This window comes from Dipodomys merriami, unplaced genomic scaffold (genome assembly GCF_024711535.1).
Source record: "Dipodomys merriami isolate MVZ:Mamm:240054 unplaced genomic scaffold, mDipMer1.0.p SCAF_1, whole genome shotgun sequence".
NCBI classification, from domain to species: Eukaryota; Metazoa; Chordata; class Mammalia; order Rodentia; family Heteromyidae; genus Dipodomys; species Dipodomys merriami.
In genome coordinates this window covers 141,118,357-141,143,430 of record NW_027202270.1, presented here as the reverse complement: position 1 = coordinate 141,143,430, position 25,074 = coordinate 141,118,357, and the positions used below count along the sequence as shown (strand labels likewise).

The 25,074-nt window shown below is 40.2% G+C and overlaps 1 protein-coding gene and 1 pseudogene across 4 annotated transcripts; both read right to left on the bottom strand.

Annotated features, from left to right (window-relative positions):
• Nucleotides 1–821: 821 nt before the first annotated feature.
• Ccdc198 (coiled-coil domain containing 198) lies at nucleotides 822–24,867 on the bottom strand. 3 transcript variants are annotated; one of them, XM_070032805.1, is made up of 7 exons: nucleotides 24,763–24,867; nucleotides 24,451–24,684; nucleotides 22,852–22,943; nucleotides 12,559–12,645; nucleotides 10,916–11,014; nucleotides 9,362–9,521; nucleotides 822–5,363 (listed from the first exon to the last, which is right to left on the bottom strand). In XM_070032805.1, the coding sequence occupies exons 2-7, from the start codon at nucleotides 24,671–24,673 to the stop codon at nucleotides 5,128–5,130; spliced, it is 897 nt and encodes a 298-aa protein (XP_069888906.1). In that variant the 5' UTR covers nucleotides 24,674–24,684; nucleotides 24,763–24,867; the 3' UTR covers nucleotides 822–5,127. The 3 variants fall into 3 exon arrangements, with proteins under 3 accessions (XP_069888906.1, XP_069888896.1, XP_069888915.1); XM_070032795.1 differs by having other exon boundaries at nucleotides 24,451–24,855; XM_070032814.1 differs by lacking the exon at nucleotides 10,916–11,014 and having other exon boundaries at nucleotides 24,451–24,857.
• LOC138834084 (tumor susceptibility gene 101 protein pseudogene) lies at nucleotides 18,096–19,666 on the bottom strand (annotated as a pseudogene). The gene has a single exon (XR_011373998.1). The product of XR_011373998.1 is annotated as a tumor susceptibility gene 101 protein pseudogene (transcript).
• Nucleotides 24,868–25,074: the final 207 nt, after the last annotated feature.

Sequence of the window (25,074 nt, the reverse complement as noted above, 5' to 3'; positions counted from 1 at the left end):
TCCTGAATCTCTCCAGCTTTGTGTCTCAGCATGTGAACTCTTCTGCTCCTGTGCCTACCCCCATGTCACCATGTTGCAATGAAGCCAGGGGTCAGGAGGAGGGGGGGAAGGGAGGAGGACCTCACCAGAAGCCCAATTAGTGGTGTTGTCAAATCTGGGACTTGTAGTCTACAAAAATGTGACCTGAATAAACCTCTTTAAAATAAAGCACCCAGACTCAGATAGTTTGTTATAGTGATAGGAAACTAATTGAACAGAGATTCATTTGTTCACTCTGTCATTCTAGCCTTCTTGTCGGGACTTTGAAAATTATAATCTCATTGTTACCTCAGGGCTCTTGCTCCTGGCTCCTTTGATGTCTGGAAGCTGATTTTTATCTGTCTTCTTATTGTTCACTTCCTGCCTCCACCTTGTTTTTGTTTTTTTTTTTTTTCTTTCCTTTAAAGAGTTCCTTCTTCAGCATCCTTTTCCAAACAATTTACTGCATTCATACTTATCTCTTGCCAGCTTTACTTTTCTTCCTAATGGTTAAAATCACTTATAATTACATTCATATACTTGACTTTCTGTTCATTTTCTCTCTACTGGAATGTAATCCAGAGGCATAAAGACTTTATCCTGGTTTTGGCTATATTTTTAGCATGGATACTCAAAAGTTTATTGAGTGGAAGATTAAATGAATTGCAGATTTACTAGGAGGTATATACCTAAAAATGAGCCTTAACTTCAGTTTCCATTTTTTGAAAGTTGTAGCAAAAATTTATTTTAATATAACAGGTTAAAGTAGAGAGAAGTAGAAAAACAAAGAGAAACATCTCCTGTTTTCCTCACAGAAAGTTTTCACCTGTAGCTTTTATGTTGTGAGGTGAGCAAATACATGCAATCATATCATCTAGCAACTCTCAATACTTAAATAATCCCTCCACCCTCAAAACACAGGTAACCTTTAAGATTTCCTTTTACCAGGTCATGCCTTTCTAGCTACTAATCCTGCTTTTCTACTCACTCATGAAGAGGTCCAGATCATCACCATTTCAAAGAAAGCAGATTTAGATAGCCCCTACCATATCTGCTAGCCTTGTAACATATGTTAGTATTTATATTCTCTATATTGTTTATTACTTGAATAAGATAGTGTTTCTTTCAAAAGGAAATATAATTCAGATTTTTGATAGCATAACATTCCCTAACTTACTCTTTAGTATACTTCTCACAAACCCACTGTCAGTACAGTAAGTTAGTGAGGTTTTGTTATTCATTCAAGACAGGAAATTGTTAATATTAATAGAATCTGATGATCAATATACTTCCATGGTAAGAAAGGCATCAGCACAGAGTTGGTGTTCTGTGTTCTACCTTGAAAGGTTCTGTTTTAGTAGCAAAAGCTACCCATTTGTTTACAAGTCTACCAATTCTTGTAAAAGTCATCTTTAGTTAAATCTTAACTCAGTAGCTCAGAATTATCATCAAGATAAAGTCAGGAGCCAGGTACTAGTGGCTCTTACCTGTAATCCTAGCTACTCAGGAGGCTGGGATCTGAAGATTTAGGGTCAGTCTGGGCATGAAAGTCTGTGAAACTCTTTTTTTTTCCTCCTTGTCAGTTGGGGGCCTGAACTCAGGGCCTGGGCACTGTCCCTGAGCCATAGTGCCATTTCCAGTTTTCTGGTAATTAATTGGAGATAAGAGTATCATGGACTTTCCTGCCCAGGTGTCTTTGAACCATGATCCTCAGATCTCAGCCCTCTGAATAGCTAGGATTACAGGTGTGAGGCACTGGAGCAGGGCTCATGGGACTCTTCTCCAATTTAACACCAAAAGAAGCCAGAAGTGGAGCTGTGGCTCAAGTGGTAGAGTGCTATCCTTGAGAACAAAAGCTCAGGGGTTACACTCAGGCACAAAAACAAACAAGAAAACTCACCTTACCTTAGAAGTTGTTGCTTTTAGAGAGAAGTTGGCATGTTCTGGCAAAGTAGAATATTTATAGGTGCTAATGCTGTGATTTTCAACCTTAAGAGTGGTTTAGGTTTACATGGAAGCTAAAATCCCTAGCTAACTAAACAAAAAACAACCTATCAGCCCCATGTCAGCACCCCTCCGCTACTATCAATGTGAGCACCCACAAATCTTGACTGTTATTAATTTTTGATCATTCAACAGGGGTGCTACCTGTCACCAGCAGTGAGCACTGTTGTTCTCAGCCCTAGATACAGTATGCAACTCTATTTTGTCTGGGTGGGTGGACTGGGGAATGCTTTCCCTGCTACTCTTAGCCCAGACAGGGAAGATGTTATGTTAGTGCCTACTTTCTCATCTCCAGTTTTCAGGGGGCCTTTAACCTTTTCCTGTGCCCACAGTTCAGCTGTCAGTTAATTTGGAATAATGAAGCTGGTGTGTTGGAAATAAAATTGGGGAGAGGAGGGACAAGCCCCTGGCTCCCAGCAATCCATTTTTGGTAAACAATTGTCTAGCCTGAAAGGAAATTTTGCTGGGTGAATGTGGAAAGTTACTAAAAAAAAAAAATCTTTCCGTGCCTCAGTTTCCTCATCTGCAAAATGTTAATGGTATTAATACCAACCCACAAAACCTGATGTGAGGATTAAATATGTAAAGCATTTGAAGAGTGCCTGGCACACATAGGTAGTTATTGTACACAAAGGCAGTTATTATGATCATAACTTATCCATGTCTAGTTCTTGAATTTATTAACAGGTGAGGAAGAGTTCTATACAAAGGAAGCAAATAACAAAAGAATTCTGACTGGTTGTCTTGCAGTTAGTTTTGAGAAATATATTGAGCTATGGAATCTTCATTGGTATATATGTATAGCTTATGTACCCTATGGCAACGTTTAATTTAGGCCATCTATTTAAGAGGTACAAATTTTGAAAATATCCCTTTCTGGGCTTACAACCACCCTTGTATATATAAGACAATTGAGAAATGATGGAAATGTGCAGGAGCCACTACATGGCAGGGAAGAAACAAGTGCTTCTCTAATTGACTAGTTAATTCAACACATTAATGAATGAATGCAGCAAACATTCAATAATAAACTTAGTGCCAGATGTTGTGCTAGGAAATAGAGGTACCACAGGGAGAAGGTGCTATACATGCCCTCATGAAGCTCACAGTCCACTGAGTTTGGAGATGAGGGCTTTATCTAATTTAAGTGACAAAGCAGAGCTGTGAAGGCTGATTTGGTTCTCTTACCTTCAATGTTTGGGAGTTTCCCATTGTACTTTAAAGGCTGTTAGATCCACCATAATAGATGAGGACGCTAGGGATGGTTTGGATTCATTTTTCTTCTCAAGGGCCTAACTGGAGAAGGCTAACTGGTTAAGCACTTTATTTATTCATTCAGTGCAAATAAGCTTATTGCCTGACACACACACAAAATGAAACAGCACATTTTTAAAAATTAAAATGCAACAGAAATTGATGAGGTCATTTTAGTACCATTAGGTAGTTAAAAATTCCTTCATACCTGCCCAAGCCAGGATAGCCTAATTGCCCTGCATAGTCAGAAGAAACTTTGCTTTTCATCCCCTGGCAGTTCAAACTTTTCATCTCCGTAGGGACTTGTCTGAACTGACTAAATGTCAAATTCACATAGTGTTTTCTTCTTCTTCTTCTTCTTTTTTTTTAGTTTTGGAAGTTTCTTATTGAAGACTTAAAAGGATGTTTTTGTTTTGCTTTGCTTTAAAGTTTTACTAAATCCTTGAAAACTTCTGGATGGCTTAAAATTATTTTTCCATTTAGCTTTTTGTTTTGTTTTTGCTTGTTTGTTTGCCAGTCCTAGGGCTTGGACTTAGGGGCCTGGGTACTATCTTTTAACTTTTTTGCTCAAGGCTATCATTCTACCAGTTGAGCCACAGCACTATTTCTTCCTTTTTGGTAGCTAATTGGAAATAATTGTCAGGACTAGCTTTCAGTCTCGCTCCTCAGTTCTCAGCCTCCTGACTAGTTTAGGACTACAGGCATGAGCAAGCACTGCTTCATTTAGGACTTTTTGTTGTTGTTGTTGCTGCTGATGTTCTGTTTGTTCTTTTCAGTCAGGAGGCTTGAACTCAGGGCCTGTGCACTTAGCTTTTTTTTGCTCAAGGCTAGTGCTCTACCACATTGACCCACAGTACCACTTCCAGTTTTCTGGTGGTTGATTGGAGATAAGAGACACACAGACTTTCCTGCCTGGGCTGGCTTTGAACCATGATCTCAGATCTCAGCCTCCTGAGTAGCTAGGATTACAGGCATGAGCCACCAGTGCCTAACTCTATTCAGTTTTTAAAAAACTCTAAAATCTACTTTATAATCTGAGGAGTATTAATATTTTGAGTTTTAATTCACAATGGCCTGATATGCCAGACATTATTCCACATCTTTTTTTTTTGAGGTTTTTCTGTTATGTAAAACTTATGAAAATGTGGCCTAAGTGAGCTGAGAAATTAGCATAGCATCACTGACTTTTCTTTAAAACAACACTTTATTTATATCAATACATATTTGGATTTGTATTATTTGTTTTATAGGTTCTAATTTATTCTTAAAAGCATGGTGTAGTGGAGGGTCTGAAAATGGATGCCAGTGTGCCCTTGTATAGACCCTTTTCATTGGCTAGCATCCGGCACACAGCTTGCTTCCACAAAATAGGATGTGGCAGAAGTGTAGAGTCAGTTCTCTGACTAGAGATTGGCAGAGTTTGTTAGTTAGAGGCTTGGGCAGGTATGCAGGAAATTTCACTACCCTGTCATGGAGACCTTTGTGAAGAGGCATGGAGAGCTGGCAAGGTGCAGTTGGCACCATATCCTGATTGGGCCTTCAAAGGACTACAGATCTAGTCACTGTCTGATTTCAGCTACATGACAGATGTGCAGAGACTAGCAGAAGAGCCACCTTGCTGGCCCAACCACAGACAGAATGGTGAGGAAGAAAATGATGGTTGTTTCAGCCCTTCAGTGTGGAGGCGGTTCTACAGCCGAGGTGAACAGCGGGTGTGATACCGGCAGTAATCCCCATAGTTTGCCAGAGTGAATCACTTTGAGATTCATATGCGAACTTGAAGGATTTTAGTTTTCACCAGAAAACCTAGCTTTCAATACCCTCACTATTTGGGGGGAGTGAGTGGCATTCTTATTCTTGGTCAAAAAACTCATCATAAAGTAGGATTTTCTCTGTCCTAGTTCTCACAAGAGGGCGTGGTTTTGTCTCATCTTTCTCCAGCTCATCTGAGTCTGAGCTCCAACTGTCCCAGACGAGCTGTCTCCCAGCCTCTTTTTCATGGAGCCATGTTTCCATTTTGCCATTTTGTTGGTGACAATACTCATTTCTTGCTTGATAGTCCAAAAGTTCTGAATCATGAGAATTTCCTATGAAAGATGAGAAGGTCTTTTAATTTGATTTTTTCTAACAATGATTGTTTTATTACATGCCTAGATTTTTATGAACACAGAAGAATCTGCTTGATATTTTTATATATTCCAGCTAAACGTTTTTCAGTTGTTACTTTTACAAAGGTGGAATACCCTGAATATCACAAGACTAGTAGAATATGCATCTATATCCCCAACCCATCCACAATGTTTTGCCACAATGTTGCTTTCAGCTGAACCACTCAAAAATTAATTGCAGGTACTCCTAAATATATTACTATAATCTTTCAAGAATGAAGACTTTTTTTCTTACATAATTACAATAAAACCTTACATTTAGGAACTACAACACTGGTAGAATATATGCTCATAGAGGATCCATATTCAAATATCTATGATTAGTCCAGCAATACTTTTTATGACTACTTCTTGTTTGCTTGCATTTGATCTTTTAGGTCCTGGGTCCAATCTTGAATTATCTATTGCATCTTTTTCTTTTTGTCTCTCTTCAAAGCTATGTATGCATGTACATACACATATGTAAGCATGCAGCTATGTGTCTAATGTGCTGGTTAATTAGAGATGGAGTCTCCCAGACTGTTCTGCTCAGGCTGGCTTCAAACCTCAATCTTCCAGGTCTCAGCCTCTGAGTAGCTAGGATTACAGATGTTAGCCACCAGTGCTCAGCTTTATATTTTTCATTAGAGGATACTTGTTTGTTTTTTGCTGTGGAATTTGATTTACTTTAGCTTTTCATTTAAGAAGTGCCCACCATCCTTTTAGAGTCTACAGAAACAATGAGTGTGTTACTGCAGACCACTCCCTCCAAAGGGTCTTAAATAAATGCAATCTCATTTTAGTGAGAAGAATTAAAATTGCCCTCTCTCATGCTAGCAAAATCTTCCCTTTCTAAGCTCATTTTGTCATGTGTATTCACACACAGAGTTATTAAAAAGAAAAGGTTTCTCATAAAGTTTGGGTGTTGAGAACTTTCAAAGGTTATTAAGTTCATCTATGTTGGATTAATCCTAAAAATCACTCAGAAAAATTTTCAACTGTAAGATAACACCTCCTCCCACCAATCCCCAGAGATTCTGATTCAGGAAGATGAAGTTGGGACTGGTTCCCCAATGAGTTGCTGTTTATGACCTGTTTGTACCTGTTGACATAGCCATACCTCCCTGTCTCGAGCAGGACTTGACTCCTGAATGAGCTACTCTTTCTGCCACCTTGATCCCCTGAGAGATCAAAGGCAAAGGATTATGTAGGCCAATATCTGAAAGCTGCTTCCACATCCATTCAGAACTTACAGAGTATAGATTTTTCTTAAAGGATCAAGAGCCATTTAAAGGTAAAGAGTCACTGCTTTTCAGATCTGTAGGCTTTCCTAAGGTGGTGGGCCTAGAGCCTCGAGTCATCTGCATCCTGATGAAGCTGTAAGTGAGTAGATAAAAACAATTCTGGTCTGGAATCCTGCCTCTGTCACAGAGGCGATGGTAACTCCTACCTTCCATGCTGCATAGGAGTTGAGGGGACCACAGTACTGGCTTACAATGAGCACTCAACAAAACCATAGCTGGAATGTTAGGAAGGCTCAGGAGAGCAAAAGAAAACTCCCTTCTCCACATGCCATAGTCTCTCCTGGGCCACTCCAAACCTGGGGCATCTGCCAAATCCTTTGCCAGTATTGGTCTTCTAGGCATGCTGTCACGTGATGACTGTCAGTGCCTAACTTTCGCAGAGGCCCTTTCCTTGGTGGTTTTGACAGTATTTTTTCAATTATGAAAGTTGTTTGTATATATGACTACAAAATAGATCTCATTCTGAGACTTGAAAGCGTTGGGTGAAATGGATGTCCTGAGTAGATTTTCAATTATTCAGCCTTTTCTTATTTAATCACCTTATTGATTAAGCATCTTGTTCTCTGAGCAGAGACAAAATCTATTTTAGCAGGTGATTTTGCACTTAGAACTTAAGACCTCCAGAGACACAGCCAGCATTTCTGCAGCGCTTCAAGTGATCAGTACTGCTGATGTGAAGATTTGGTCTACAGCACAGCAATTGTGTGAGTGTGAACAATATGGATCATTTGCAACCTTGGGGAAATATGGACAGGAAGAACTTAAGGGGCTCTCTAATGGGTGGGGCAGTGCAATAGAGAGTTATGAAAACAGATAGATGGCGGCTGGACAGCACAGAACAACCCAAGGCTGAGTTTGCCATTGGGTGTATGAAAGGCTGGAAGCCAGAGATGGAGATAGGAAGATAGGTACCAGCAGGCTCCTAAAAGGCCTAGTCCATATTAAGGAGTTTAGCTTTCGTTTTCAGGTCAATGGGGACTACCCGAATGAGACTGTTTTTTCCCTCTTCTGAACTTGAACTCAAGGCCTGGGTGCTGTCCCTGAGCTTCTTTGTACTCAAGGTTAGTGCTCTACCACTTGAGCCACAGCACTACTTCTGGCTTTTTCTGATTAGTTTATTGGAGATAAGAGTCTCACGGACTTTCCTGCTGATCCTCAGCTTTCAGCCCCGTGAGTAGTTAGGATTACAAGCATGAGCCACCATTGCTTGGCTGTGGTTTGTTTGTGTTTAGGAAGGAGATTGACATGAGCAGAGTTGCATTTTACCATTGGTACAGTGCTTCTAGAATGTCCATATGGGTGAGAATCACTTGGGGATCTTGATAAATGATCCTGATTCAGAAGGTGTGGGTGGAACTTGAAATTTGTTCTTGCATTTGTACTTCCAGGTGATAACAATACTGCCAGACATTGGGAATACTGGAATATTTTGATCAGCCAGAAGAGTAAAGAAATATTCCTAGTTCCTTGTTTCTTAAGGTGTGTGTGGTTTTTTTTTTTTTTTTTTTTTTTTTTTTGCCAGTCCTGAGGCTTGAACTCAGGGCCTGGACACTGTCCCTGAGCTTCTTTTGCTCAAGGCCAGCACTCTACCACTTGAGCCACAGTGCCACTTTGGGCTTTTTCTATTTATGTGATACTGAGGAATGGAACCCAGGGCTTCATGCATGCTAGGCAAGCACTCTACCACTAGGCCACATTCCCAGCCCCTGTTTCTTAAGTTCTGGGGCTATTAGGACCCTCCTGGAAGGCTGATTAAATCCAGGTTGCTGGTCCTCATCCAGAAATTTCCATTTCAGTCACCCTGACTGAAGCTGAATGTGTCTCCAGCTGGCTGGCCTGAAGCCACATTGAGAACCGCTGAAGTGAATGTCCAAGGGGAGGTAGGTAAGACCTGAAGTGGAGAACCTGGTCAGGTGGCCCTGGAGTGACAGGCTGAGGACCAGATCCAAGGCAAAACCATTGGGAAAGAAGGAGATGGCAGATTCCAGCACTAGAGAACATTAACAGTCCTGTGTGCTACTATTCTTCCGTAATAATAGAGATGTTAATGGTCTTAACACTTACCTGGCAAGGAGAGGGAGAGAAGGGATGAAGAGGGCTCTGGCTTGAGTAACATGGCATGGAGGGGGGGGGCACCCACTGAGACAATGGAGGAGCAGCGTAGGGAGGGCCATGGTGTTGGATTCATTTTCAGTGTTCTAACTGTGCCCCTGAGTGCTGACACTAGGGGGCTGTGTGACCAGGCATGTACATAGGACCCCAAACCAGCACATGCAATTCCAACACATGCCACAGCAAGTTAATGTGTCCCCATGAGCTTCATTCTCTAGAAAATGAAGCTATTTTTTTTTTCTCCTCCTGGGAACAGGACAAGGATTCCCATAATGCATATAAGGTATGTTGAAGGCATAAAAGAAGAGAGAGAAAATATCTTATTACAGAGCTTCTGTCTTGTCCTCCTAGGATCCAAAATTATGTGACAACATTCTCACTGTATTCTGAGATGTAAAATACCAGCAAAACACGGAGATTGTTTTCTGTCTTCTCACTTTCTTCACTAGACTCACAGCCTGGGAGTTTACTTGAAGTTTGGAAAACATTTGAAATACTCTCTTCTACAAAAATATGATTTACCTGAACGTCTGTTCATGGTTTCATCAGGCAATATGGTTAGAACATCATAGTCTCCATTCTTTGGAATGCTTTCAAGTGTTTTCTTGGCTTTATGATTTCTCTGTTTTTGCTTATTGTTCTTTGCTTCCCTGGGAAGATTTTTCTTCAGTTCCACCTGGGCCTAAAAATGAACAGCCATAAGTAGTTAATGTTTTCACTAACTCCCTTTGCTAGAACACATCAGCCCATCCACCACTTGGCAACTTGTAGCCTGTCCATAGACACCTGTAATCCCTGAACATAATATTTTTTTCCCTCCTATTAGAAGGTATGAGAGCTTCCTTTGTCTCAGGCTTATTGGGAGGGAAAGGTACCCACATGCTCAAAGAAGTATAGCTTCCTTACGATGAGGATGGAATGGCAGATGGCAATAGGTTTGGGCTCATTCCTTTACAGGGGAGACTACAGAGTATGACAGCTACAGGACATTATTAAAAGAATTGGTTATCAGAGGTCTGTTTTGAATGTGTCCCCTCAAATTCATATATTGAAAAGTGTGTGTGTGCATGTGTGTGTGTGTGTGTGTGTGTGTGTGTGTGTGTGTGTGTGTGTGTGTGCATGCGCATGCGCGTGTGCGTGTCCCTATACTGGGGCTTGAACTCTGGGCTAGGCTGTCTCGTAGTTTTTTTACTCAAGGTTAGCATTCTACCACTTGAGCCACATCTCCACTTATGGCTTTTTGGTCGTTAATGGAAGATAAGAGTTTCAGAGACTTTCTTGTCCAGGCTGGCTTTAGCCATGATCCTCAGATCTCTGCCTCTTGAGTAGCTAAGATTACAAGCAGGAGCCATCAGTGTCTATATATAACGTTGGAAACTTAATCCTCAAATTTATATGTTGATGGTATTTGGAGGAAGAGTCCTTTAAGAGACATTTAAGGCTCTAGCCTCTAGGCAGATTAAGGCCTCGATCACAGGAGTGGGTTATTTAAAGAGTGGGTTATTATGAAAACAAGTTCCATGGCTGTAGCTTTGTCTTATTCCTGTCTTCTCACTCTCCTGTACCCAATGTCTATGAGATATTCTCTACTATGTTATGACACAGTATGAAGGCCCTAATTAGATGCCAATGAGTTACACTTGTCTTAGACTTCCCAGCCTGCAGAATTATGAAAGAAAAAAGTCTTTATAATTGCCCAGTTTCTGTATACCAGCAGAAAATAGACCAAGACAGGTCTTTCTGATTGGATAATTATGCAGCATGAATTATAGACAGAGGCCTAGGTATCAGAATAAAGATCCAATCCCCCTTACTAAACCAAGAAACATCATCATATTTTCCCACTGGAGCCAGAATATCAGAGGAGCAACCTTCTTTAAAAGGAGACATTCGAAGCCTCTGTATATCCTTGAGAGGACTGAAAACAGATTCAACCCAGCTGTTAGCGTTAGTCGTTGAATCGTTGATTCCAAAATGCTAAGTACTGACTGCTAAATCATCTATTCTCAACAGTAGTCATGTGTCGGGGTTGCAATTATGTGGTACAAATTTGGTCAATATGACACTTTTATTTACCTCTTGTCTTTTACGGTTCATTTCCAGCATCTGCAACTTATGCAAATATTGTCTTTTCCCAGAAGTATACATGGAAGTTGGCATTTTCTTTTCTATTTCCTGCCATGAAAGATGACATACTCAATTAGTATGGGGTAATTTTTTACTGATGATGTGTAATCCGCATTGTTAAATCCTTTTTGGAACAGAGTAAGACCATAATCCATCCTAATCTATACAGATCTTTTTGAGGATACAGATAAAGTATTGTGTGGCTTTAGCAAGTATCATTATTAGTGAATGAAATGGCATTCTGCTATATATATTACATAGTTGCAAAGGCCCTTAAAGAGTTTTGCAAACGTGGCATCCAAGAGTTTTGACAAGTTCATTAAAATCTCATTTCCTTTGCCAGGAGATATTTATTACTAATTCTCCAGAGATATTTTCTGGTTTGATGAGACCTTTCGTTCTCTCCTTACCATTGACTGATGGTCAGGTTATGAAATGAGAGGAGAACCACTGAATGGTTAAATAGGATAGATTTCACCATGGTGTAGTCTCGCGTGCCCATGTAAGCCACCAGGTGCCTTGCAGCTAAGGAAGGATGTGACTTTGATTATCTATGACTCTGCTGGTCTCCCTGAGGGATATCATGAACTTCAGTTGGGACAGTGCAGACAGTTTTTGAGGGCAAGTGAAGGTGACTAAATCTCCATTTGTCACCTGCTGTTGCCAGCAAAGGAAGGGCTGCATTGAGTGATAGCTTTAGTGCTGCCGCATGAACAGTGACTGTGTCAGCCAATAAAAGACTCAGGGAGGGGCCCACCTCCACTGTCAGCAGCACAAATGTGGCCTTGAGGACCTGATAGTATCTGGGCATTGCTTACCCAATCAGCCAGCCACATAGCAACCACCTAGCCAGCTTCAAGATGAACCGTGTGTGTGTGTGTGTGTGTGTGTGTGTGTGTGTGCGCGCGCGCGCGTGTGTGTGTGTGCGTGTGTGTGCATGCGCACGTGCGCGCGCGCACACGAGAGAGAGAGACAGAGACACAGAGAGACAGAGAGACACAGAGAGACAGAGAGAGAGAGAGAGACAGAAACAGACACAGAGAGACAGAGACAGAGACAGAGACAGACAGACAGACAGACAGACAGACAGAGAGACATGGAGACGGAGGGGGAATTCTCAACAGAACTTTACAAAAGTGTAACAGTATCAAGATCCATAGAAGACCTTTCCTGGGATTAGATTTTGAGGCCATGACAGAGGCAATAGGAATAAACTATAGATAGGTTTCGCTTGCAAACAGAATGAAGAGAAAGCTTTAAATGGAGAGAAGAATGAGAGAGGAGAGTTGTGATGTATTTTTCACAGATTTGAACGTTTCTAGGACCATCAATTTCCATGTAACATTCCTCTCGCTCATCTACATGGCCATTTTCACCACAAAGCAGAAAGAGCCTAGAGTTCACCTAAGAGGAAAAAAGCAGTGCACAGCTAGAGAGAACAGACAGGTAGCCTTGCAATGTTCTGACTGTGAAGGACTTAACTATTTGATGTGGCTTTGAGTTTTCTGTGTAGGGAAATCATGACAAGGACCACTCACCACCCCATACAGTCCCACGGTTAGCCACCACCTCTGGCGACTGCCATAGCTCACCTTTGTATTGTGCCTTGTCCTGGCTTCTTGCCGGCCCAGGAACCTTTCAGAGGTAATTACTTGTGGCAGGTCAATGGCCTCAAGCTTCTAGAAGTTTAACATTTAGAGTATTCAGCACTTGTCATACCATGAGATGATGAAATATAAAAGCCAGATATTAAACTACTTTAGCACATTGCCAAAGCAGCATTTGTACCCACAAACATCCTGGGAAGGCGATTCCAACAGTTTAACAGTTACAGCTGTGCTAAAGGCTCTTCAACCTGTTTGTTGCTTCCTGTTCTGTTGCACTGTTATCAATGGCTTAATAATTGAAACCTTGCTCAGTGAGTTAAGAGACTAAGAGTCCTTTCTCTAAACTGAGGGGTCATGTCCAAAATTATCACTTAGCCAGGCTCTTATGCTATTAGAGATGAAAGAGGCATCAGGAAGCGACTTTATTATAACTTACCCAGTCCTCAGGGAAGTGACCTGAGAGACACTTCCTCAAACACCCCAGCGATAATCACAGATAACTCTGAGACTCGTAGCAAGGGAGAGTGCATCTCTAACAGATCTCAAGAGATCTGTTAGACATCTTTAAGAGATGTCTTTTTCTAACAGAGTTTGGATTTATGGTGGACACAATGCTGGAGCTTCAAAGATCACTTAGACTGAACGCAATGCATGACTGTGGGTCTGCTTTTCTTACCTTGGATCACTTTATGCTTCTCAAGATAAGCACTGGGGGCATGGAGGTAGGTGGGGGGCGGTCCTGACTGAGAAGGCATGGGAGAAAAGCTGGTTTTCTCACATTGATGTACCAAGAAGGACCTGGAGAGTTTATTTGCTCACCGCATACTGTTTGCCAGGTGTGGAGATGTAATGGTAATCAATAAAAATGGACATGGTTCTTTGTGGAGCTTGTAACTATGCAACACAGACTTGTGTGATTGCTTGGCTGATAGTTGTGAAGAGTGCTCAGTGCTTGGAAGAAAAAGTCACTTGGGCATGAGTAGGACAATAAATAACTCGAGGACACAAACTTGAAAATGAATGTAACAAGTCATATATTGAATTAATCTGTACTCTCCATGTCTTCAGAATATGACCTTATTTAGAATATGACCCATCCCACATCCCCAACAATGAACACTGTCCATAACACAGAGGATGGACAGTGTTCATTGTTGGGGATGTGGGATGGGTTGAATTTAGAAAAAAATATACAAATTTGATTTGGAGCAACTTGAGTTGGAGAGACCTTTAAGACAGTGTAAATGTTGAGTAGATAATTAGATACACAGGCATACAGCTCAGAGGAAAGATCTGTACTAAAGATGAATACTGGGAATCACCCCTGAGTAGAACATGATTGAAACCAGAGTGGCAAGCAAGGTCAAGAGTGAGAAGTACAGAACAAAAGACTGTAGACTTGAGAAAACTGTGAAACTGATAGATTGGAATGATCTGGAAAGGAGACTAAGAAACAATGACTCTAGAGTAGGAGTGCTAGGCAGACCCCGTGCTACAGCCAATGACATCAATACTGCTCAGACATTACAGCAACACTCCTATGTCAGGAAAAACAAGCCATAACTGGGAGAAGCTATGGATAGAAGGGGAGATCAAGGAAGTGTTTGTGTCTCCTCTTTCACTGGTGGGTTCAGGATTTAGGTCTTTGTGTTGAGTTCTATATGACTTTGTAGTTACTGATGTCTACCAGGTCTAGGAATATCTGTAAAGCGTCACTTAATCCTCACGTGAATCCTGTGTATTTCAGATAAGTTAATGACTTGTCCAAATTTTCACAGCTACAAAGAGGCATCACTGGGATTCAAGCTCAGGTCTGTCCAGTTCCAAATTTCCCATGGGAAATTTCTTCCACTGTTTCTCAAAAATACTTTACTTTCAGATAACCCTGGAATTAACTAAAGAAATTCTAGGCAATTCACTGGAGATGGACAGTCTCCAGGTTTTAACTGTATCTTGAGAGTAGATATTTTTCTGAACGTTCCCAAGAACTCTAATGATTTCTTTCCAACATGGGGTTTATTGGCTTCCACAGCACTTCTAGTGAATAAACCAAATACAGCAATACATTAGTAGGCCACAGAAAAGTTTTGGTTTTTTTTTTTTGTTGGTCATGGGGGCTGAACTCTGGGTCTGGATGCTGTCCCTCAGCTCTTCAGCTCAAGGTTAGTACTCTACCACTTGAGCCACAGTGCCACTTCTGGCTTTTTCTGCTTATGTGGTGCCAAGGAATCAAACCCAGGTCCTCATGCATGCAAGGCAAGTGCTCTACCACTGAGCCACCTTCCCAGCCCAGAAGATTTTTTTATACAGTATAATTGAAAAAATTGAGTTTGAAGAAGGCAGATATTTAGTCACTTAAAATCATCTGCTTGTGACTTCTTATACCCAAGGTATTGCTTTGATAAGAAGAGATGAGAACTCTCAATCCTTGTCTTCTAGTCTCAATCTTTCAACTTAAATTTACATTTCAGGCAAGGGTTAAATGGTAGATGTCTTCAAGACCTCTCTCCAGGCAACTAATTGCTTGTCTGCCCTTGAAAGAACTAAAACACCCACATCATTCCTCCACAAAAACCACTAGATGGCAGCAATTGACACATAAACAGGGTCCATTTGCACTTGTTCTGAGAATTACCAAAAAACATGTTAGGAACATTGACCTTATCTAGATAAATATACCTACAGCTTAAGAAATTAAATTCTCCAAAAACAAACCCCCAAAGAAACAATCATCCCATTAAAAAGTGGGCAAAAGACTCTGAAGAGGAAATACGAATGGCCAAGAGACACATGAAGAATTGCTCAACAACTCTAGCCATAAATGCAAGTCAAAACAACATTGAGATTCCACCTTACCCCAGTTAGAATGGCCATTATCAAGAAATCTAATAACAACAGATGTTGGTGGAGATGCAGCCAAAAGAGAACGTTTCTACACTGTTGGTGGGAATGCAAACTTGTCCAACCACTTTGGAAAGCAGTATGGAGGTTCCTCAAAAAACTAAACATAATAAAAGGTGAAAGATTTATATGATCTGAAGAGAAACCGTACTCATGTAACTGTAACCCCTCAGTACAGTATTTTTACAATAATATATATGAGGGAAAAAAAGACTAAACATAGAGCTTCCCTATGATCTAGCAATCCTTCTCTTGGGCATTTACCCAAATGGCCACAAACAAGGCCATACTAAAGCTACCACCACAACCATGTTCATTGCAATATTATTTACCATAGCTAAGATATGGAACCAACCCAGATGACCTTCAATAGAAGAATAGATCAAGAGGATGAGGTATATATGCACAGTGGAGTTCTGTGCTTCCATCAGAAAGAATGACATTGTTCCATTGGTAAGGAAATATAAAGACTTGGAAAAAATTATATTAAATGAAGTAAGGCAGACCCAAAGATAAGTAGGTTGCATGATTTCCCTTATTTGTAAGAACTAGAATATGTCTACAATATTTTTAAAATATTTTTTGTCTACAACATTCTTTTTTTTTTTTTTGGTCGGTCGTGGGGCTTGAACTCTGGGCCTGGGCGCTGTCCCTCAACTCTTCAACTCAAGGCGGGCGCTCTACCACTTGAGCCACAGCGCCACTTCCGGTTTTCTGGTGGTTTATTGGAGATAGGAGTCTCATGGTCTCTCCTGCCCGAGCTGGCTTTGAACCACAATCCTCAGATCTCAGCCTCCTGAGTAGCTAGGATTACAGGCGTGAGACAGCAGCTCCCGAGTCTACAACATTCTTAACAAGGGATCTCAATAACCCAGCTGCTTAGCGCGTAGGACCATATATAATAAAGCATATCAACATGAACTCCAATATATGCAAACAAGAGGTTCTTATGCCCTGTAGGTAGATTTTTTTAAATTTCTCTTCATTTTCTGTACGTTGTACCTTATATATAAGATTATTCACTATGTGGAAGAGAAAGAGAATCACAGAAACAGCAGGACAAAGGATGAACCAAAGCAACATTGATACTTAACACTATGTTGGATATAAACCTTACAACTTGGGGGAGGGGAAGGAAAAGGAGCAGTGGAAGATAATGAAGGATGGGGTAACAATGATTAAAAACAAATGTACTCATTACCTTACATAACTGTAACCTGCTCATCACTTTTTCAATAAAAATATAATTTAATTAAAAAAAGAGAATTGACTGCATCTAAATAAACCAGTCAAGTGATATTGCCTCAGGATTTGGGGCTCCTATGCATGGTCCTTTTCTCTACCTAGGAAGTGACATGCCTCAATTCATCTTCTTCACAAAGAACATGATGGAAAGAAGTACTAGACAATTGATGGAATGATACTCCTCCTTCAATTTCTGAATTATCTGGCTTCTTATACAAATCAATGGTCAGCATAATCAGTTGGAAAGTCTGCTAGACGGTTCAAGCACCAGAATGAGACCATAGACCACAAGTCTCTGAGCTTGGTGATAGACACTGACCTGAATGTTTTTGCTTTTGTTTACTTGTAAGAACTGGAAGATGGGCCCGAGCAACTAGAAAAAATGTAAACCTGGGCTCACATCAAGACTGAGGAATGTGTCCTTTAAAGTTCTAGGAAGCAGAAAAGGTATCCAGGACACCTTTTCATCAGTATTGAGAAATCACAAAGCTAAGGAAGAATTGCTGATCAAGGCCTTGCAAACAATTCATGTCTTATTAACATCCTTTTCTCCGAACAACTAACAATGAAAAACACAAAAGTGAAAAAGATATAGCTAGCTTGGCCTTAATACAAGACAAACATTTCCTTAGGCTGAGAAACTGAATAGAAATGTTAGAATGTGTGTGTGTGAGGGGAGGGAAGAGAGAGAGAGACAGAGACAGAGAGAGAGACAGAGACAGAGACAGACAGAGAGACACAGAGAGAGAGAGAGAGAGAGAGAGAGAGAGAGAGAGAGAGAGAGAGAGAGAGAGAGAGAAATTAGTCCATAAGGTGTTTAGGGCTTCTGCTGGTTGTGAGTTATTTCTACTTGTTAAAAGGGATCTAAAATGCTCCACAGGGCAGGAAATCAGAGCCAGGCTCTCAGCTTAAAATTAAGATATGAGTTGAATATGAAGAAGATGAGACTGTACAACAATAAATCCAAACACTTAGGTAAATGGACAATTTCCTGGAAACATACATTAGCAAGAAGAATAAGCTGTGAAAATAAACTAAGAGACATAAAAGAGATTAAGTTAGTAAGAAAATTTCTGATTTCCCTTAAAAGGACAAGTGGCCAAGAAAAATGGTATTTAAAGATACTTTAAAGATATTTTACTAAACTTAAGAGGAACAGATAACACATGTTAGAACAAACATTTTAGAGACTAGAAAAGAGCTAGAAGTAATCAATTCATTTCACAAGACCACATAGAAATAAACTACTTTAAGATCTGTTTCACTTATTAAAATAGAGAACACAAAGTATTAGAAAATCCAATTTATCAATGTATTTACTTATTTTTGTGCCAGAACTGGTGCTTGAATTTTGGGCCTAGGTGCTGTCTCTGAGCTTTTTTTTTTTTTTTTTTATGCAACAAATTTTATTTAGCATAGTCAGTCCCAACATTCAGCACAAAAAGTTTACAGAGGATAGAAAGTGCATTAATAAAAGCCAGTCTTTACCCAAAGAAACAGAAAATATATTATTGATTCAAAATATTTTACACTTGAATGATAAACTGCAATAACTTATCTGGGCACCTACTGATAAGAGAAAGAAAGAAAAAAGAAAAGAATCCTTTAAGAAGAGGTCACTCTCCAGCCGCTATCAGAAGTCAGTAGAGGTCACTAAGACCGGCAGTCTTTCTTGCTTTTTGCGTTAGTGCCCTCAGCTGGAACTGTTTTCGGGACAGTAGACGTACATGCTTCAGGAAGACATCCAGGTCTATTACTCCCCGCCTCAAGGCTTCTCCCAGGTAAAAGATAGTATCTTCAATAGCATTTTCCTCTGCATACAGATTTAGGATCTGTTTATATAGCGGGGCTGTGGGAATGATAACTTCATCAATGTCATTGTTTTCAGATTGATTTTCCATTTTCTCCAGAGCAGAACTTAGTTCTTCATCCTTCTTTTTCAAAAGTTCTATGTTTTTATCAACTTCAGCCACTTCTTGATCTAAACGGTTGACCATTTCTTCCAGTTTTTGGTGACCCTTTTTGAGGTCTTCCTTTGTTCATTTCAAGGCATTGAGCTCTGCCTGGGCTCGGTCCATTTCCTCCTTCATTGGCCATCTCAGTTTGTCACTGACTGCTGAGATAAGAGAGGCTCGAATGGTGTCCTCGCTGATTGTGCCGTCTCTGCTAGGACCAACAGTGGTCACAGGAGGCTGGGAAGGGTACTAAGAGCTTGTTGTGGCAGGGTATGGGCCACCAGGTGGGTAAGGACAGCCCGGATAACCACTGGGATTAGGAGGGTATCCAGAGGGGTAAGCAGAGATTCCACTTGGCATGCTTGGCATGTAGGAGGTATTTGGTGGCCCTGTAGCCTGATATGGTGGATATGACGCTGAAATAGTAGGACGAGAGAAGACTGGAGGTTCCTCTCCAAATACCACAATCATGACCTGAATAAGCCTCAACAAATCTGACTGTGGGTGTTTCCATTCATAAGGAAGATATATTTTCCCATTTGCATCAACATGCTTTCCTGTTTTAATAGTCATTGAAATAGTAGGCTTAACGAAACAGATAGGGGGGTTATATGGGTATGTGTCCAGCAGCCATAGGCATATTGGGATATTATATGTATTACCTCTGTAAGGCACAGGAATTGTTCCAGTGAGGTTCATTAGTTCTCTGGAACTGCCATCATTAAAAACATATGACTCCAATACAGGTTTGAGATCTTTGTATAGAGTAATAACATTGACAGTTTCTCGTACAGTTAGGTCTCTGTATTTGTACTTGGACACCATTTTCTTGAGCTGGCTCTCTGACACCGCCATGACGGCCTCCTCACGACTCCCGTCCCCGCAGGCAGAGGGTCAGCCGCTGCGGGGCCGTCCCAGGCCGCCCCAGACAATCGCCAGCCGAGCGGCCTGCCCCCCACCCCCCACTGTCTCTGAGCTTTTGCACTCAAGGTGGTGCTCTACCGCTTGAGCCACAGCTCTACTTCCATCTTTTTGGTGGGTAATTGGAGATCAGTGCCTCGTGGACTTTCCTGCCTGGGCTGGGACACTATAAAATATCATTGAAAGATGAAAAAGAAACAAAGAGTAAATAGACTATATTCATGATTCAGGAGACTCCATGCTGTCTGATACCAAAAATAACACCTCTCACAGCAGATTCCTAATACTTTTTCTCTCTTCTTATTTATTCATTCAGTATTCAATACAAACCTATTGATCACTTAGTATGTGTCCAACACTGTTCTGGCCCCTTGGATATATTAGTCAAGACAGAAAAAAAAAATCCCTGCTTCCGTGAAGACGATTTTCTAGCATTGAAGGCAAGGAAGTAGTGAAGGAAATACGCAATGAACACAGTGGATATGATTAAAGCATTTGATATGTTAGATGGAAGATGGTATAGAGGTAAAAACAAGATAGTGAAGGGCAAGGGAGTCAGAAGGGCTGGGATGAGGGTTGTAATTGTTAACAAGTTGGTCAGGCTTGGCCTTATAGGGATGGTAAAATTCTAACAAATTTTGGAGATAAGGGAATTATCCAATTATCAATCTAAGGGTGAGCAGTAAGAAGGGAGTGTGTGTATGGTACCCCAAGTTAAGCGGGGTTGGGGATATTATATGAGAAGATGATGAGGGGCTTTCCTGGTCAACTCTTTCACATAGGGGAAGCATTCAATCCAAGGTCCCTGGCAGAGACTCCCAGTTCTGAGATGAAAAACCTTAGTTCATGACCTTTATATACTTGAGGAGTATACTTGAGGAAGTAGAGAGTGCCAAATGTGCAACTCAAATTATTTAGGATGCAATTAAGTTTGGTTTAATAATTAAAAATACTTTTAGAATTTTCTTTGGCAGAGATCAGGCTATTAATTAACATGTCATGGGAACCTAGCATTTATTATTCTCTCAAAAACCCATTTGTGGTGGAAAATGTGCTGAGCCTCATTTGTGAAGATAATTATAGCTGATATCTTTGGTAGTGTCTGCCAAGTTCCTAGTGATTTCCCTTTTCTCTCAGAGCTGACTCCAGAATCTACAGGGTGACTCCTCCGCCCACAGTTCTACTGTGTGAACATGTCTTCTGCTCAGAGCTCATTGGATCAGAGCCGAAAATCACAAGCAAAGCTGAACCAATAAGATCTTTACCTCCAGGAATTTGGAATCAGAGCCTGGAAGGTCCAGACAATCTGTCCACTTGACTGGAACCTAAGATGTAAGTCATATTTTATCAAATAGATCTGAGGAGCAGAGAAAACTGATCTTCAGGGGAGGTTAAAGCAAATGTACAGAGGAGAGCGTAGAGTTGGCACTTAAGGCATAATTCTTCCCTAAGTTTAGATGATTCTCTGTTCTTGTGTTCACTACGATATTTATCTATGCTAATAATTAAGAGACATTGATTGCATTGGCTAGTCAGTTGGACTTCTAATACAGTAATATTGGAGGTAGCAGTAGCAGAGAGTACCTTGATTGTGGAATGTTGGGTCTCATCATTCATCTGTTCATTCATTCACACACTTTTTTGTTGTGCATATTGCTAGTGGTTGAAGATAAGAGATGTAGTAAGAGAGTTTTTGCATTAAAGTAATTCTTTTCTTGAGTTTTCATTTTTAAAGCTGTCTGTTAGTATAGAGGTAAAGTGTTAGAGCTGGAAAGATCACTAGGAAAATCAAAATCCAACTACAAGTTGGGTGCTGGTGGCTCACACCTATAATCCTAGCTATTCAGGAGGCTGAGATTTGAGGATTGTGGTTTGAAGCCAGCCATGGCAAGTAAGTCTGTGAAGCTCTTATCCTCCAATTAACTCCTAGAAAACTGGAAGTAGCACTGTAGCTCAAAGTGACAGAACATTAGCCTTGAGTGAAAAAGCTCGGGGATGGTGCCCAGGTCCTGAGTTCAAGGCCATGACCAACCAACCAACAAACCCAAGCACAGCTTATTAAGGAATGATAGATACTAAGAGTACTTTGTAAACCATAGCATATTATACTAGTTATAGTATACTTCTGCCTGAGTCAATCCTTGATTCAATCAGCTTAGCAGTTTCACAATGATATATCTTCAACACTCCTTAAAAAAGATATTTGGTTTAAGAATAAAACAAATTTTAGCGTTGTTTAGTTTATTCAGAGATACACTCATTGTTTTTGCACACAACTTTAAAGATATTAATTTATTACAGATATGCTTTATTTTTCTTAAACTAAGCAATATAATTCAAGGCTTCTAATTTTTGGAAAAAGGTGCTTTTTTCCCCTGCAACCACAGACCATAATAACTTCAAACAATAATTTTGAGCTTCTGGAGAATTAAGTAAATAAAACCAATGGAAATAGAAATAATCCTTAACAAATGAGCTCCTGGGTTTGATCCAGGCATCTGGGTGATTTGTAAGCAGGTGGATTGGGGCTATAATTCCTTTTCTCAAATGTCAGTGATAGATCCTGCTCACAAGAGAGCACCAAACCCTCCTGTTAACTGATGCACATTTTCAAAGACCACTCTGATTCCTTTTCCTTTCTAGGGTAAGATTTCTTAGAATTTGTAGCGCTCTAAAGGAAATCCATTAAAGTTTTATTAAGGTGAATGATTGAAAGCTCTAGCTTTATTACCTTAGAATCCAATGCCTCTAACTTAAAGAACCAGTTGACATCTAGGATGATAAAAGGTTAGGGATTGAAAGAGGTATTAGAGATCATATACACTGATGCAAAAAGTGCAGATTTTAAAGACTGGGTGTCTTTGAGCAAATAACCCTCTTTACTATATCTATAAAACAAAACTAAGACTTTCTCATGGGGGTTAAGTGATGAAATGAATGACATAGATCAAGTTGCCTAGTGTAGTAGTTGACTTGTAGTAGGTAATAATCATGTAAGTGGCTGTTATTTATCACATGTGGTTTTCATAACCCTCAACGAATCACTGGTAGATCACATCCTTTAAGTTTCCATGCCTCTGTCTTTGCTGCCACACTCATTTTGGTTGCCTTAAAAAGCAAAATCATTTCTGAAGCAAATCCTAAGTCGTTTCTGCAATTGGCCACATTTTCTGAAAACATTTTTCATTAACAGCTTAGTTAATAGTTACCATTAAATCCAAGAAATTCCTTATGAAGCCGTTTAAATTCATCTTACTTGAAGTCTTCGGGGTGGATGCCTTTTAATAATACTTGTTTCTCTAGGTTCCAGTGGGATGTCAAAATACATGGCCGTGGGTACTTGAAGGACTGGAGGCAGAAACAAGAAAAAACCACTAAGCAAACAATTTACCATTAGATTAGGAAATTAGACTGACCATGAGTTAGTAGACTTTGTCAACACAATTTTTCTCCTTTTAGTCACGGATGTATAACCCATATATCAAGTGTGGAGATAAACCATCTATAGCAGGATCCCTCCATAAATGCAAATGATAAAATATTGGCCTAAAATCGTGCTTCCACATTCCATTCCCAGCTTGATATTTAAAGGAAAATAATTACCAAAACCTTAAACATCTGGATTGATGGATTGGAAAAAGAAAGGGGGGGGGCAGAAATCTGTCAGTAGAACTAAGGAAAATTTCCACTGCTGTGCTGAAGAAGTTGAAAGAGTATTATTTGAAAATGCTGTATAAGTGACAACTAGTCAATGTTGTCAATTGTGTGGAAAGTAGCCATGGAGGTCATTCTGGACATGATTTGCTAGTTATCATAAGAACATTCAAAGCACTCTCACCAAGTCATCCATTAAGAAGACATATTTATATTGTTGATCCAGAATATGAAGAAGAAACAAATGAAATACATATATGTATTATATGGTATATGTGCATGTACTTTTCTACCCAACTTAGAATGTCTGCTTAAATATCATTTTGATTCCCGCAAAACATGCTACATGTCTTACAAGATATCCCAGGATAATTTCTAGGCTCAGAGCTCCCAATCATCATGGAAAATATTTCCCTTAGTTCTGTAGCTAACCATGAAAAACATGGTTAGCTACAGGCAAGGGTGACTCATCCACTGTTTGTCCTACAAAATAAATCATTTCTGCTTGGAGTGGTTGCAAAATTCCCATTCCTAAAGTGCGACTTTGTTTTTGCTGATACTGAGGCTTGAACTCAGGGCCTGGGTGCTGTCCTTGAGCTCCTTTGCTCAAGCACTCTACCGCTCATGCCATAACTGAACTTCTGGCTTAAAAAAAATTATTGGAGATCAGAGTCTCACAGACTTTCCTGTGTGGGCTGGCTTCAAACTGCGATCCTCAGATCTCAGCCTCCTGAGCAGCTAGGATTATAGGTGTGAGTCTGGTGCCTGACTAACGTTCTGCTTTGAAAACCACAAAGCCTGATGCATTAAACTTTATTGGAGATAATAACTTAAATTTAGAATCTACTGAAACATAATTGTCATCATTTATCACATCCATACCCATATGATGTCAACAGCCTAACAAAAGCAAGCATAAGCACAGAAAGTAGTAGAAGCTAAGGTGAAATATAATAATTTTTCCTTCTCATTTGGAATGGTGAAAAATCCCTTTGTACACGATGGGGTTTGTACAATCGTGGAGTTTACACAATCATTCTTACATACCAAAAGTCTTTAAATTGGCGACCATTCAATTCTCAGCTTAACCATCCAGACTTCATTCTCAATCATCTACGCTTTGTGAGATCACAGTCACTTAAACCTAGTAACAGCTTCCTTTAGTCCAGACACGCAATCTCATGCTGAATTTTATGTTTACCTGCAGAAGGTCCTCTGTACCAGGATTCTCGCAGAGGTGGTAGCTGCTCTTCCAAAGCTTTATTCCCATCCTGCAGTTTTTCAAATGAATAGGAACTCTTTTCTTCCAACTTCTGACTGGATGACAAGTGCGTAGAGCCAGCTGAGGGAATCTTGGCTTGTTTGTTTTGCAAAGGAGTGACTTTGGTCACCCGAGGGTGAGCCCTGGAATGATTCAGGCCCATTCCTCATGAAGCTATTCAAAGAAAAACCATGATGGTGGGTTGAGAACCTTAATGTAGCTTTTAAAATTAAGATATTTCCAGAAGCTTACCCCAGTTTTACAAAGCAATCATTTCCTTCATGACATCTTTCCATCTCTATTTCACCACACAGTAAGCTTTCTGGCCACTTCCTGGAAGACTGGTTTCTATGGAGATTTCCTTCCAACTCCTAGTTGGCTATTCGAGACCAAAAGAATGCAGTTAAACATTGACTTGGTTATGCCAGCTTCTGAAAAACTCAGTGCTATTGATCATTAAACAAATAGCTAACACTAGGAACATTAACAGAGATGCAGAACATAGATTTAGAGAAGTCTTAAACTTGACCCTTTCATTGCAAGTAATAACAGAAAAGTTAAACC